Below are 15,599 nucleotides of genomic sequence, written 5' to 3' on the forward strand. Positions count from 1 at the left end.
TATCTTATTCATGATAAATTGCTTCTTAACATATAGAGATGAAGGAAGGAAGGAAGGTAGGAAGGGAGGGAGGACAAACCTCACAGAAATTACATCACAAAATAAATAAAAGTAACATGTTAAAATTTGAGAAACCAAATTCCTGTTTTTTACCTCCCAAAACAAATACACTATCACAAGGAATTTCACCTTCATATTCTAAATCGAGTAAGACACTTAATAATGTTGAGCTGTAAAAAAATCACTTAAAATTTTACCAAAAGCTTTTTTTTAATAAAATGTAATGATGAAACATTATTTTTTCACAGAAGAGAATAAACCATCTCGATGATAGACAAATGTGTAAAAAGTGGTAATTTGTGGCAAAGCCAGACTCATTCAGAATAAAAAGCTGTATTATCAGTTTTAGTTATGATAATGGTATCTTCTCAGTAATATTAATATGTGGGTATCATAGGGAAGTCAATGTGAAGGTTATTGTTGAAATATAACTTGATGAATCATTAGCTAGAAATCTAGAAGTTACTCACATAATCATCAAAATTGAATGTGAAATAAATAGGATTTGATAAGGAGGAAATGGAAATCAGATGTCTAAGAAAAACCAGGAGAAAAGAAGGAATGAAAATATTACAGAGAAAAAATATTCTATAATTGTCCTTTTATGTCCTCTCTGAGGTTGTATGAGAGAAGTTCTCTAAATGGTCATTTCACACAAATATATGCTCTTTTCCTCACTGAAACAGATTAAAGGAAAATAAAATTGAAAGGCATACATGCTGTGAAGTGTTATTTCTCATAAAGACCAAAAGGGAACATATTTCTGAGAAATTCAAATGAAACAACAATATTCTCCCTTAAATTCTAACCAACACCCTTTCTATATATTTTTCCAGGGCTTTAAGAATACAATGAGACATCTAAAATCATGGGTTGAATTGCTAATTATAAAGATAATATTTTACATATCACTTTACATAACTGAGGTTAGCTATTGATTTTTATGTTAAAATCTTTAGTGATGGAATTATTTTATTAAAGACATTAAATGATCAGAAAGCAATCAGTATATTTTGCAAGCTTACAAGTAGTCTGAATAAACTAAAAACAATCAGTCTTCTTATTTAGCATCTTCATTATCACTAGCAAATTGATTTTCTAAACCTTCATATCTATCTTGATGTCCAATTTTCCAATCAATTTTGTTAATTATTTTCTAACTCCACCTTCAATTATCAATAGAAATATGCTTCAAAGCACATTGCCATAGCTTTAAATCCATAGATTTAGGATGGGATGTGAGGGTATTTTGTAAAAAATCAAAAGGACCCAAAATTAAGACAATGACAGATTTGAAAATAGTATCACAAAAAGCATAAACTTCATTTTGAAGACTTTTGTAAAAAAATTCATCTAATATAGAATGATGCTTCTTGGTCTATATTATTTCAGTGTGAAAGTTGTTGATTAATAAGTCTCAATTGTTTGATTATGCATTTGGTTTCAAAGATTGCTTTTAGAGATCAGAGGCTGTTTCCAGGCAAATTTTCAGTTCATGATCAGTTCAAAAGACTGCTCAGCACTACCTTTTTGAGTTCAATAAATGCATTTCTGTCTAGCCTCATCATCCTTAGCATCTGACATTTCATAACAGAAAATTTTAAAATCGTATTTTATGGCAGTGAAGTTGCTAGGGAAAATGTATTGGCTTAACAATCCCATCCAACGTTTCCTGTCATGTGGAACTGTCCCCAGTACAAGGCAGATTAGAGAATGTGAGCTGCTTCAATTTGGCCCAACCGCCTAGCTAAAGAATTTTCCATTACATGGGTGGGTGAGATCAGCTACATTTGGAACTATTCAATTTATTCTGTGGCAGCAGTGTATGAGAGCACAATAATGACTAGAACTAAATTTGAGTATGCTTCCTTCTATTGAAGTTCTGATGAAGTAGCAATGCTGAGATTATAAATCGTTATTACTCAATTTATGTTCTGAGTATATCTAAGCATCTGCACTTGTGAGTTGCCTTTCATTTCTGCTTTCATTGTAAATTCTAGACACAATGCGACAGTAGTTAATGCTCAATACAAAGGGGTTAGTTGATAGAAGAAACAGTTTTCTGGATATGCAGTGACCCAGAGACTCTCTCATAGTTTTCCCTCTCATGCGAGAGCAATGAATAAAACCAGGGGAAGTCTGGAATTCACTTTTCAGTAGGTGTGAGATTTCTTTCAATTCTAATACTCTGCAGTCACCTATTATTTCCCATGTTTCACCTTTGAGTGGGAATACCAGCAAGAGTAAATTGGTTAAAAGAAAATATAAATAAGATTAGGATCCTGGCACCTAAATAGTTACAAAATCAAGGTTTTGACAATTCATCTAGGAAAAACAGACCTATATTGTAATATAAACAGAGTTTTAAATTTACTATATAGTCAGGGAAAGCAATGAAAATAAATGGCAATTCCTTAATGACAAGAACTTCCTGTGCATAGAAATGGAATTTATCATGTCAGAAGGCAGTAAATTGTGATAAATTGTAGGTAGATTAACTTATTATTCTATAAGGAATATTGCTTAAAGTAAAATGCACAAGTTTAAAATTTTACTAATACAAACAAATACATTATTTATAACACTGGTTCATATTTTGAAGAACATGTTACCTGAAAAACACATGAAATTCATTTTAACTGTTGGCACTTTGCTTTTAATAAAAACACTAGGTTATTTTTATACGCATTTTACAACAATCACATACTTGCTAAAAGTTTACATTAAACCTCTGTAATATTAGGGTCATGCAGGTAACAGAGATAAGCATTTTAGTCAATGATGAAAATACACTTTCCTCACAGGAATTTCCATGTCTGTTATGTGTAGTCAGTGAAGACAGCCTTATAGGTCAGTAAGGTATTTCTACTTAATTTGAGGACTGTGTCTATTCCACAAAATTAAAATAATATCTTTTAATTATCACTTTAAGAATTAGCATCTACAAAAATCCAAACTTTCCAAATAAAATTTATATAAATAACTGAAAATATTTTATCTCCCATTCACAATGAAAACCATAGTTAATCATGAGAAAGTATTTTTCATTTATGTTTTCAAGGTTAACATGGATATTTCAGATATAATCAGGGTTAATTGTAGATTTTAGAATCTAAAGGATTCTTAAAAAAATACCTGATATGAACAGATCATTTGAAACATTAAGAAACTAATGCCTTGATAAATGAAACAACCTCCCAAGAGTCATAGAGCTAATATGAAGCAGAAAAGCTATGTCTTGCTATTTCACAAATATGCATGTCATTTATATTTTCAAGAAAAGTATTAAGTACCATTTTAAAACTGAAACTTAAAAAGGAAGAACGCCCCTTTTTATGCCTTTATGAATCTATTTTATTATAGCGTGTAAATGTAAATCTTACATGTACTGTAGTACCCAGAAAGTTTTCTAGTTTTTTTATATTGCTTAGCTATTTAGTAATGTTTAACACACAAAATATACAGCACATTCCTATTTGCTTCCTTTTAGCAAGACAAATAAAGATGTTTCTCTTTCATAACAGTTATCAATTTTTCTGTCACATAAATATGAACTTTCATATTTTTCCCAAATATCTTACGAAGCACCACTGACTTAAAAATATAAGAGAAAAATGGTCTACATTTTTCAAACAAAAATAATATAAGCAACAAATCCTCTTAAAATTGCCCATATCCAACAACTAATATAGCTCAATCTAGGGAATTGCATCATTTCTACTATGTTAATATGAATCCAAACATTAGGACTTTTGTTAACTGTAATTAAAATGGCAAATAAAAGATGTACCTCTTCAAAAGGAAGCAAGAGTTTGATACAAAAATGCAATACCTACATAACCCTTTCAAGCAAGGATTTCATGTCTATAGAGTAACCTCTCAGTCCCCAAATAATACCAACCAGGTAGAAAATTTTCAGAAAAAGAGAAACTACAAGGCCTCAAAGTATCATTCCTAGAATTACATACAAATTCTTATTTATTATGCAAAGATTATTTTGATTATTTAGGATACTGTAATCAAATGAACATTTTTACAGAGTATATTAGTAGAAGCTTCTTTATTTTAATTTTTATTCTTGTATTTTAAAGTCAATGGTGCTTTATGAAGCACCATTTCTTTATCAAAATATTAAATATTATCTCATATGAATACTCACCTGCTCAAAGAACAAATCACTGTTATCCTCTAGGTATTTACTGAAAGGGTTGGGTTCACAGATTTCCTCCTCTTTTTTCAGTAATATTTTGGATTTCACAGGTACTGGACGAATTACTCCAGGCTTAGTCTTCATGAACATGAAATAAAAATTTTAAATAAGGAAATAAACATACTAAAACAAATAAATATATCTATTGTTCCGGCATTCAAGTGTTGTTCTCACAAAAATGTATGATTTTTTAAATTTTAAAATGATTTTATATATACATAAAAACAGCTCCAGAGAGCAAATGATTTTAACTGAGTGAGGTTAGTTTTTACAGCAACCAATGCATAAAGACCTGTTTTCATAACATTCAAAAATGCAATGATTTCATTCATTTAACCAAACATGTTCTGTCTTTGCCTGTGTGTTTGGCCAACACGTATTTCATTTAATAAAAATGTATTGAGTACCACCTCTGTGCCAGGCAGCATGCTGGGCATGGTAGGATCACTGACTTTGGCACATGCACCAAGGCCATCACGACTTTCTTATTCTGGAAACTGCCCCTATTCCTCCAAAGCCACAGAACCAGGCCTTCAGGGCCCTGTTCATATCACGAATGATGAACCAGGAATGACCCTCTGACCTAAAGGGATGGAAGATGGCCAGACAGTAGATCGCCTCCCACAAAATGTGAAACAAATATTTAAACTGCTCTAGATTTACTGGGAGATTTAAATTATAATATGCAGTGTGGGAGCTATGGAAAAGCTATACTTGATCTAAAAAACAGACCTACTGAAATCAAGATGGCTAGAGCAAAGCGCGTGGAGAAGCAGCCCGGGGAAGAGAGGCATCTAAGGGCCTCCCTCAGTCAGTCTCATAAACTTCATGGAGCGTGGTTGGATTTCCTGCCAGAGGTTCCTAAGGACCCTCCTCTTTCCTTTTATACTAAAGCCTCTTTTTATTCTCTAACTTATTTCTGTAACTTGCAGTCAAAAAAGTTTTAGCTAATAAATACATCAGTAACTCAAGAGTCATAAAGTTGTACTCAATGTTGATTTGACATAAAAGGAGAGATAAAGAGGGTTCTATTTTGGGGGCAATTTCAAAATGATATTTCACAAAAACTAAAACCTTGTTACACTGTAAAATGTCACAAAATGATGGATATGCTTCTACAAACATCCCAAGCAAGAATCCAATTTTTTTTAAAAAAAAAGCTGTGACATTCTTTCTGTTTAAGCATTTTTCATTTTTCTATAATCATTCTTCTCAATCCAATTGCCTTTAAGAAAACTAAATCAGTTCTCCTCAGTCAATGCTGATGCTTACAAGTTAAGCTTCCAAGAGTACATCTATTTTTTTCTACTCTATGTGTGAAGCACCTAATAGATTTTGAATCTTGAATAAGTGTCTCTCTGCAATACATTTTTCAATCAAAATTTTTCCCAATTGTCTTTTATGTACATGTCAACCAGGGAAATACAGATGAGAAAAGTCTCTGTCTTCCCTAGCCTGGGAAATATCTTCTACTTAAGAAACTTTGATTTCACTCAAGAGAAAAAATGAGCAAGTAACATCCAATGATGCTTGAAGTCATGCAGCTGAGTATACATACAAGAGTGATATTCCTCTGGTGAAAGTAGCAAAAGAAAAAAGCCATAGAGATATCAATTTCTACAGTCACCTATAATAAGAGAGAGGCCTCATGTTTGGGCCATGATCCTAACATGTGCAGATGTTTTGTCTCTCTTTTCCATTTGTCTTCCTATTCCGTTTCCTTTCCTTCTGTTCCTACTTCTCCACTTTCTCCTTCTCTTATACTACTTTATGAGAAACAAATTAATGCAATTCCAGAACTCAAGGCCTATGAGCCTCTAAAAGCAACATAAAACTTTAGTGACTAAGTTTGTGTCAGGATGCAGAAATAAAGAAGAGAGGAAATCTGACTAGGAATATTTCATAGTATGGGAGACTTTCTCTGCTAGAAAAATGGCTGCTTGGTCCCTCTTGCTGTCAGGCACAAATTTTGGGTATTATAACAGATTTTATGCTCCTAGTTCATATCTGATTTCTGGGTCTGATATTTGACAATTAGACAATGACTTTTGTCCTATTTCCTCTATTCTTCCAGATTTTCTATACGTTCTTTTCTTAGATTTTGTCTCTTAGGCTTGGTCTACCAGAATTCTCTGTGTCTTCTTCAGTCACTATCACTTATTTAGTCTTCATATGGTTGTTCTGATTCTTATACTGTATATATTGTCTCTTTCCTTAGTCCTTTGTTCCTGTACCTTATCTTAGTCTTACCTAATAGTATTTCATAGACAGAGAAACCAATTCAAGGCAAAAGAAGACTAGACTTAGTTTAACGTCATTGGCACTTTCCTATAAACCCTTAACAGTATCCACCAAACCCAACTATCTCTAAGCATTAGTAAAGTTGGAAATTTAACCCTAGTGGCCAAACTCACAAACTCATAGAGTTTCCACACACTACAATAAAACAACAAGTCACATTCACGCTAGCCTTGCACTTTTCTCATGTCCTCCCACATGCTTCAAACCCAGTCTAAAAATCCTTGATGATCTGTTGCAGATACTAACAACATCACTCTCCCCACTCTCCCAATACCAAGATATACATCCTACCCATATAGGATCAAGAATCATGTCCTAAAGCTATTCACATTCAGACATTCACCCTCTTCCTACACAAACACATGCCCACACATACCTAAACACACAAGTCCTCCACTTGTCAAAGGACTCTGAATTTCATGGCCAAGATACCAAAATTTACACTGGTGTTTCTCTGGATTTGGTGAAAAAATGCACTCTTAAGAAGCTTAATGATATTGCTAGGAGAAGAGTATCAAGGAAACAAATTTTAGTTTTGCAATGTTGTCAGTAGACAGTGTGACCTTGGAAAAGCCATTTAACCTGTCTAGACCTTTTGCTAAAGGGTTATAATTCTAATCCATGATTATGTCTCTTAATGATGGATAATGGCACATCTTATTACTTACCTGCTTGCCCTTTCAGGGATCACACCACATAGATTTATTGCTTAAGGCTTGTTTCTGCATAATCAAACCCATAATTCAAATAAGGCCTCAAAGTGCCTTTGAGAAAGTCTCTAAAATAGGCCGGCACCATGGCTCAATAGGCAAATCCTCCACTTAGTGGCGCCGGCACACCAGGTTCTAGTCCTGGTTGGGGCACCGGATTCTGTCCCAGGTGCCCCTCTTCCAGGCCAGCTCTCTGCTGTGCCCCGGGAGTGCAGTGGAGGATGGCCCAAGTGCTTGGGCCCTGCACCCCATGGGAGACCAGGATAAGCACCTGGCTTCTGGCTCCTGCCATCGGATCAGCGCGGTGCACCGGCCACAGCGGGCCGGCCGCGGCGGCCATTGGAGGGTGAACCAACGGCAAAGGAAGACCTTTCTCTCTCTCTCTCTCTCTCTCTTACTGTCCACTCTGCCTGTTAAAAAAAAAAAAAAGTCTATAAAATAGAACATGTGAAGCAATGGGCACTACTGATTACACACATAAGGCTCTTTTAGAATATTAATTAACTTATTTTCTGCTCTCCCTGATACCTTTTCCCTCAAGTTCAGATGCTCGTGTAATCTACATTTGCTAAAGACTAAATTGCAACACAAATGGATTAACCTTTCCATCTAGCACTTTACTACTCAGACAGGGTGGGGTCTGCAGGCTAGCTGTGCAGTATCCCATGAGAACTGGATAGAAATACTACATCTCAGGCTCTACTCTTGATCTATTGAATTAGAATCTGCATTTTAACAAATCTCTGGGTGATTCATTGGCACATTAAAAATTAAAAGGCATTAGACTAGAACATATCCCAGTAAAGTACACTACTTACCTAAAGATAGATCTTTCTTGTTCTACCATGCCAGAGACATGTATTTAGCCAAGGTCCTTTTGCCTCCCGATTAAAGGGGTAGCTAAATTACAGGCTGTCCTTCTGTCAGGCAGAAGCTCAAAATCTGGTTATAATCCAGTATAGACACTGTATATAACTGATTAACTGCTTGGGGTTTTCTATTATTTTTTTCTATATTGATTGACTTCTTTACTTTATTACAACCCATGAAGAGGGAATTTCGCAAGATACAAGGTCCACATGACTTTCGCATATAGGACAGAAGAAGAAGGAAAGAGTTTGTGTTCTCCCTGCTCAGAGGTAGAGGAAGATTGAAGTGATTATCTCTGAGAGATACAGGTAATCAAGGCCACATATAATTTTGTGAATTCAAGAATGGAGCTAAGGAGATCAAAAAGTCCAAGAGATATAGTATGTATATTACCCAAAACGTGTGACAGATTTAATGGGTACTGGTCTAAACCTGCTACTCATTTGTGTTTATAATCCATCAAGTCTACGCCTATACTTAAACTTTGGTACTTGGGATACCATAAAAATAAATATGGCTCCCATCATTTAGAACTTATAATTCAATAATAGCAAGGTGGTATTGCCTCTGGCTGGAGACCAAAGTTGAAGACTAACTGCCAACACTGATCTACAGAATTCAATACCAATATTTTAAAGCGATAGCTTGTTACAGCAACATATTTTTGAATTAGTGATGTCAACTTATGGACTAATGTTTTCAATTGCCTTTGATGACAGTAGTAAGTTTGAATAGGCTGTGATGGGGAAACAAGAGAAAGAATTGGTGTCACAGGTAGCAAAAGGCTTATTTTCTTACCTCTCTGGAAATTTTGTGAGCCTGGTTAGAAAGTCTATTAATCTGATGGATCCATAAAGTTTGTGAAAGTGTCAACCAAGCATGTTTCTTTTACCCATTTGCTTCAGGGTTGCCTTCAATACCCAGTGTAATTTTTTTCCTTTAAAATTTCTATGAGGAAAAGCTCATAAAAACTCAAAAATATTCTACCAGGAAACGTTATGGACAAAAGCAACAATCTCTAAATTATTTCACTGATTCAGTCATTCAATTAGTAATGTTTAATGGTACTAATTAACAAATAAACTCTATTATATGCTTGAAGTAAACACTTAAGAATTTTCACAATGGGAAAATATATCAAATCTTCATAAAGAAAAGCAGCATAAAGAAGCTTGAAAGGGAACAAATACATATTTTGCAACTATAGATATTGAGAGTTGATTTTAAATTATCTAGACTATCCTGAAAAGTACCCACTTCATGTGTTTTTTCCAAAAAAATGTTTTATAATTACCATAGTAGTTGTATAAAAATAAGCATACATAGGACTTCAGCAATTACAAGTGAAATATCATAGCTCATGAAACATTTTGTGGAATCTATATCATATAGACTGTCCAGATTGAAATATTTCAATTGTTAAAGAAAAGACAATAGCATGACTCAAACCTGAGGAGGCGTACATGATAAATGATGAAGCTCTTAAGTATGTTATGTCAAGGAAAAACTGGTCAAGGAGAAACTGCCTTTGAGCTTGAAGAAGACATCAGTTCTATACAAAAGCTTTCAGGGCTGCATTTTCTGAACAACAGAGACCTCAAGGGCCCTCAGAAAGATGAGTCACACACCACTGAAGCAGGACGCATCAGCTGGCATTCAGAACCGGGGACAGAGTATCTGCAAGTTTAAGCACTCTGCTGTCTACTGTTCCAGTAAGCTGGGTTTTATTTTTGCTTGTATATAGACATGTAGCTTATTTTTTAAAAAATATATTGTTTTCTACTCTAGATACAATATTCCCTCCTGAACAACACCGAACATTTAGCAATGGCATGAAATTTCCAAAGCAAAAGCCAAATGCCATCTAATACAGATACCCTTATCTGCAAAGGAAGACCAGATCTTACTCATCTTGTCAAATCTAATTTGTTTTGTTATGTAAAGAAGTGACCCCGCCGGCCTTTGTTTAATACTGCATGATTCAACTCAGGAATTACAAAGCTTTGTGCAGGTGTAACCTAGATTCCAGGTCTTTCCTTTCCTCTCACTTCATTTAATATGTTAGCAGAAGCATTTTTCACAGGTAGGAAACCTAACCCTCCAACTGTGCCTACCAATCTCTTCCTCTTTAGTAAGGAATCACAGTTCACCAAGGAGGCAAAACATGACACAGCCAAACTCAGACAGTGTGCCATGAAAGTACAAGTTCCATTGAGGCCCAGTTTCCCAACTCTTTCATCAGCTTTTTCTTATCCTCCTTGAATTATCTAAAATGAATACAATGATCCCGTTTTGAAAGGCACACAGAGCAATGATGAGAACACTGTGGTCTTAGATCATCTAAATTCTATGAGCTTCTGTTTCTTACAATTAAGTGATTTTGTAAGCAATAGACACCTCCCTTGTCTACAGGACTATGTTGACAATGTCATACATTATAATACATGAGCCTCACAATAATCCCTTCAGATTGACAGTGTAGTTAAACCAACCTCCAGTTCATAGGTGGATATTTCCAATACCTCCTCCATAAGTTCCTGCCCAGTTCTGATCTGCTGTGATGTGGTTTAATAGAGAAAGAGAAGCTAAAGCAAAGATTAGTGAACTAGTTTCATAAAGAACACCCAAGATAACTTCCCAAGTCCAATGTTAAGTCAGTTGGCTTCTAGAATAAATGGTAGAAATATTTTAAGAGTAAGGGTCTTCATCATATTTCATTTTTGCTTTCAGTTTTAAAATGCAATGAAAATAAGCAAATAGGTAAGTAGGGTGAAAATTTTAAAAGTGAAAAAAGGATATATTTTAAAAGAGAAATTTCAAAATCAACTTGATATTTGTTTTAAAATTGACTAATGTAGTTGTCATATATTTTCATTTCAAAGAATCTACTACATTTTCTCTGCGAGAGAAGTCAAATAATCTTAACTGCTTATTTTATAAAAAAAATTTTCAACATTTGTTTATATAATTTAAGCATGATATATAATATATCAACAATAAGTTTGTCTTTATACATAGCACATATATATATATACATATAAGTAAAATACCTACAAAAATAAAAAGCTCAATATATTATATGTATGTGCATATCAGATTATATATATATTGAAATTACCTACATATGGTATCTATATGTGTTTGTATATTAAAAATATACACATTTATGAATATACATATATATTATAGATTTTTTTAAATATAGCTATACATTTTTAATACATCAGGAATCTTAAATGTTTAAAAATAAGTGATTTAAAAATACAATGCTAGCTAGTTTGAGGAAACAGAGATGGGGATACTTAATATTGACAAATTCTAAAGGCAATTAAGGCATACTTTTTTGGAATCAAGCCTAAGTCTGGCAAATTGGCTTTGGAGTAGTTTTTTTTTTAAATTTTATTTAATAAATATAAATTTCCAAGTGCAGCTTTTGGATTACAGTGCCCCACCCAAAACCTCCATCCCACCCACAACCATCTCATCTCCCACTCCCTCTCCCATCCCATTCACATCAAGATTCATTTTTGTTTATCTTTATATACAGAAGGTCAATTTAGTATATATTAAGTAAAGATTTCAACAGTTCGCACACACACAGAAACACAAAGTGTAAAGTACTGTTTGAGTTCTAGTGATAGCGTTAATTCACATAGTACAACATATTAAGAACAGAAATCCCACATGAGGAGTAAATGCACAGTGACACCTGTTGTTGATTTAACAATTGACACTCTTGATTATGGTGTCAGTAATCACCCTAGGCTCTTGTCATGAGTTGCCAAGGCTATGGAAGCCTTTTGAGTTCAGCGACTTCGATCTTATTTAGACAAAGTCATAGTCAAAGTGGAAGTTCTCTCCTCCCTTCAAAGAAAGGTACCTCCTTCTTTGATGGCCCAGTCTTTCCACTGGGATCTCACTTACAGAGATCTTTCATTTAGTGGGTTTTTTTGTTTGTTTGTTTGTTTGTTTGTTTTTGCCACAGTGTCTTGGCTTTCCATGCCTGAAATACTCTCATGGGCTCCTCACTCAGATCCAAATGCCTTCAGGGCTGATTCTGAGGCCAGAGTGCTGTTTAGGATATCTGCCATTCTATGAGTCTGCTGTGTATCCCACTTCCCATGTTGGATCGTTCTCTCCTTTTTAATTCTATCAGTATTATCAGACACTAGTCTTGTTTATGTGATCCCTTTGATTCTTAGACCTATCATTATGGTCTATTGTGACCTGAAATTGATTATTTGGAATGCTCTGGCACGTTTCTAACTCTACTGTTTGGGGAAAGTCCGATTGAGCATGTCCCAAATTGAACATCTCTTCCCTCTCATTTCCACTCTTATATTTAACAGGGATCACTTTTCAGTTAAATTTAAACACCTAAGAATAATTGTGTGTTAATTAAAGAGTCAAGCAATAGTATTAAGTAGAGGTAGGGGACTTGCTTCATGCTTCTGCACATGGAAATCCAGTTTTCCCAGCACCATTTGTTGAATAGACTGTCCTTACTCCAGGGATTGGTTTTGGATCCTTGATCAAATATAAGTTGGCTGTAGATGTTTGGATTGATTTCTGGTGTTTCAATTATGTTCCATTGGTCTATCCATCTGTTTCTGTACCAGTACCATGCTGTTTTTGTTTTTGTTTTTTTTTTTTGTTTGTTTTTTTTTTATCTTTTATTTAATGAATATAAATTTCCAAAGTACGACTCATGTGTTACAATGGCTTCCCCCCCATACCGTCCCTCCCACCCACAACCCTCCCCTTTCCCACTCCCTCTCCCCTTCCATTCACATCAAGATTCATTTTCGATTATCTTAATATACAGAAGATCAGCTTAGTATACCTTAAGTAAGTATTTCAACAGTTTGCTCCCACACAGAAACATAAAGTGAAAAATAATAGATGATTTTTTTTTAAATGATGATGAAATCAGATCAGACCTATTGTCATGTTTAATCCCAGTGAGAGTCAAGTTGAGAATTGATAATTTCTTTTTTTTTTTTTACAGAAGATCAGTTTAGTGTACATTAAGTAAAGATTTCAATCGTTTGCACCCCCATAGAAACACAAAGTGAAATATACTGTTTGAGTACTCGTTATAGCATTAAGCCTCAGTGTACAGCACGTTAAGGACAGAGATCCTACATGAGGAGTAAGTGCACAGTGACTCCTGTTGTTGACTTTACAAATTGACACTCCTGTTTATGGCATCAGTAATCTCCCTATGCACCAGTTATGAGTTTCCAAGGCTATGGAAGCCCCTTGAGTTCTCCGACTCTTATCTTGTTTAGACAAGGTCATAGTCAAAGTGGAGGTTCTCTCCTCCCTTCAGAGAAAGGCACCTCCCTCTTTGAAGACCTGTTCTTTCCACTGGGATCTCACTCACAGAGATCTTTTTGCCAGAGTGTCTTGGCTTTCCATGCCTGAAATACTCTCATGGGCTTTTCAGCCAGATCCGAGTGCCTTTAGGGCTGATTCTGAGGCCAGAGTGCTATTTAGGACATCCGCCATTCTATGAGTCTGCTGAGTATCTCACTTCCCATGTTGGATCACTCTCCCCTTTATTTATTCTATCGGTTGGTGTTAGCAGATACTAGACTTGTTTATGTGCTCCCTTTGACTCTTAGTCCTTTCATTATGATCAATTGTGAACTGAAATTGATCACTTGGAATAGTGAGATGGCATTGGCACATGCCACCTTGATGGGATTGAATTGGAATCCCCTGGTATGTTTCCAACTCTACCAATTGGGGCAAGTCAGCCCGAGCATGCCCCAAATTATACATCTCTTCCCTCTCTTATTCCCACTCTTATGTTTAACAGGGATCACATTTCAGTTAATTTTCAACACTTAAGAATAACTGTGTGATAATTACAGAATTAAACCAGTCATATTAAGTAGAACAGACAAAAAAAAAAATACTATGAGGGATAATGTATTAAGTTGTCCATTAGCAGTCAGGGCTATGCTGATCAAGTCACCATTTCTCATAGTGTCCATTTCACTTCAGGAGGTTTCCTTTTTGGTGTTCAGTCAGTTGTCACCGATCAGGGAGAACATATGGTATTTGTCCCTTTGGGACTGGCTTACTTCACTCAGCATGATGTGTTCCAGATTCCTCCATTTTGTTGCAAATGACTGGATTTCGTTGTTTCTTACTGCGGTATAGTACTCTAAAGAATACATATCCCATAATTTCTTTATCCAGTCTACCATTGATGGGCATTTAGGTTGGTTCCAGGTCTTGGCTATTGTGAATTGTGCTGCAATAAACATTAGGGTGCAGACCGCTTTTTTCTTTATCAATTTAAACTCCTTTGGGTAAATTCCAAGGAGTGGGATGGCTGGGTCGAACGGTAGGGTTATATTCAGGTTTCTGAGGAATCTCCAGACTGATTTCCATAGTGGCTTGACCAGTTTGCATTCCCACCAACAGTGGGTTAGTGTCCCTTTTTCCCCACATCCTCGCCAGCATCTGTTGTTGGTAGATTTCTGTATGTGAGCCATTCTAACCGGGGTGAGGTGAAACCTCATTGTGCTTTTGATTTGCATTTCCCTGATTGCTAGAGACCTTGAACATTTTTTCATGTGCCTGTTGGCCATTTGGATTTCCTCTTTTGAAAAATGTCTATTGAAGTCCTTGGCCCATCTCTTAAGTGGGTTGTTGGTTTTGTTTTTGTGGAGTTTCTTGATCTCTTTGTAGATTCTGGTTATTAACCCTTTATCTGTTGCATAGTTTGCAAATATTTTTTCCCATTCTGTTGGTTGTCTCTTCACTCTCCTGACTGTTTCTTTTGCAGTACAGAAACTTCTCAATTTGATGCAATCCCAATAGTTGATTTTGGCTTTGACTGTCTGTGCCTCCCGGGTCTTTTCCAGAAATTCTTTGCCTGTGCCAATATCTTCAAGGGTTTTTCCAATGTTCTCTAATAACTTAATGGTGTCAGGACGTAGATTTAGGTCTTTAATCCACGTTGAGTGGATTTTTGTGTAAGGTGTAAGGTAGGGGTCTTGCTTCATGCTTCTGCACATGGAAATCCAGTTTTCCCAGCACCATTTATTGAATAGACTGTCCTTGCTCCAGGAATTAGTTTTAGATCCTTGATCAAATATAAGTTGGCTGTAGATGTTTGGATTGATTTCTGGTGTTTCAATTATGTTCCATTGGTCTATCCATCTGTTTCTGTACCAGTACCATGCTGTTTTAATTACAACTGCCTTGTGGTATGTCAAGAAATTTGGTATTGTGACGCCTCTTGCTTTGTTTTTGTTGTGCAAGATTGTTTTAGCTATTCAAGGTCTCCTGTGACTCCATATGAATTTCAGCATCATTTTTTCCAGATCTGTGAAGAATGTCTTTGGTATGTTGATTGGTTTCATATTGATTCTATAAATTGCTTTTGGGAGAATGGACATTTTGATGATATTGATTCTTCCAATGCATGA

At 35.3% G+C, this 15,599-nt stretch overlaps 1 protein-coding gene across 50 annotated transcripts in view; it reads right to left on the bottom strand.

Annotated features, from left to right (window-relative positions):
- MLIP (muscular LMNA interacting protein) overlaps positions 1–15,599 on the bottom strand; it is a 314,125-nt gene that overhangs the window by 54,678 nt on the left and 243,848 nt on the right. For all 50 annotated transcript variants that reach the window (XM_070073947.2, XM_089333120.1, XM_070073968.2 and 47 more), the window contains one exon: positions 4,220–4,348. In XM_070073947.2, the coding sequence (XP_069930048.1) occupies positions 4,220–4,348 (129 nt within the window). The remainder of the gene's footprint in view (positions 1–4,219; positions 4,349–15,599) is intronic.

This window comes from Oryctolagus cuniculus, chromosome 5 (genome assembly GCF_051225735.1).
Source record: "Oryctolagus cuniculus isolate XC-2025 breed Fujian yellow rabbit chromosome 5, ASM5122573v1, whole genome shotgun sequence".
Classification (NCBI taxonomy): domain Eukaryota; kingdom Metazoa; phylum Chordata; class Mammalia; order Lagomorpha; family Leporidae; genus Oryctolagus; species Oryctolagus cuniculus.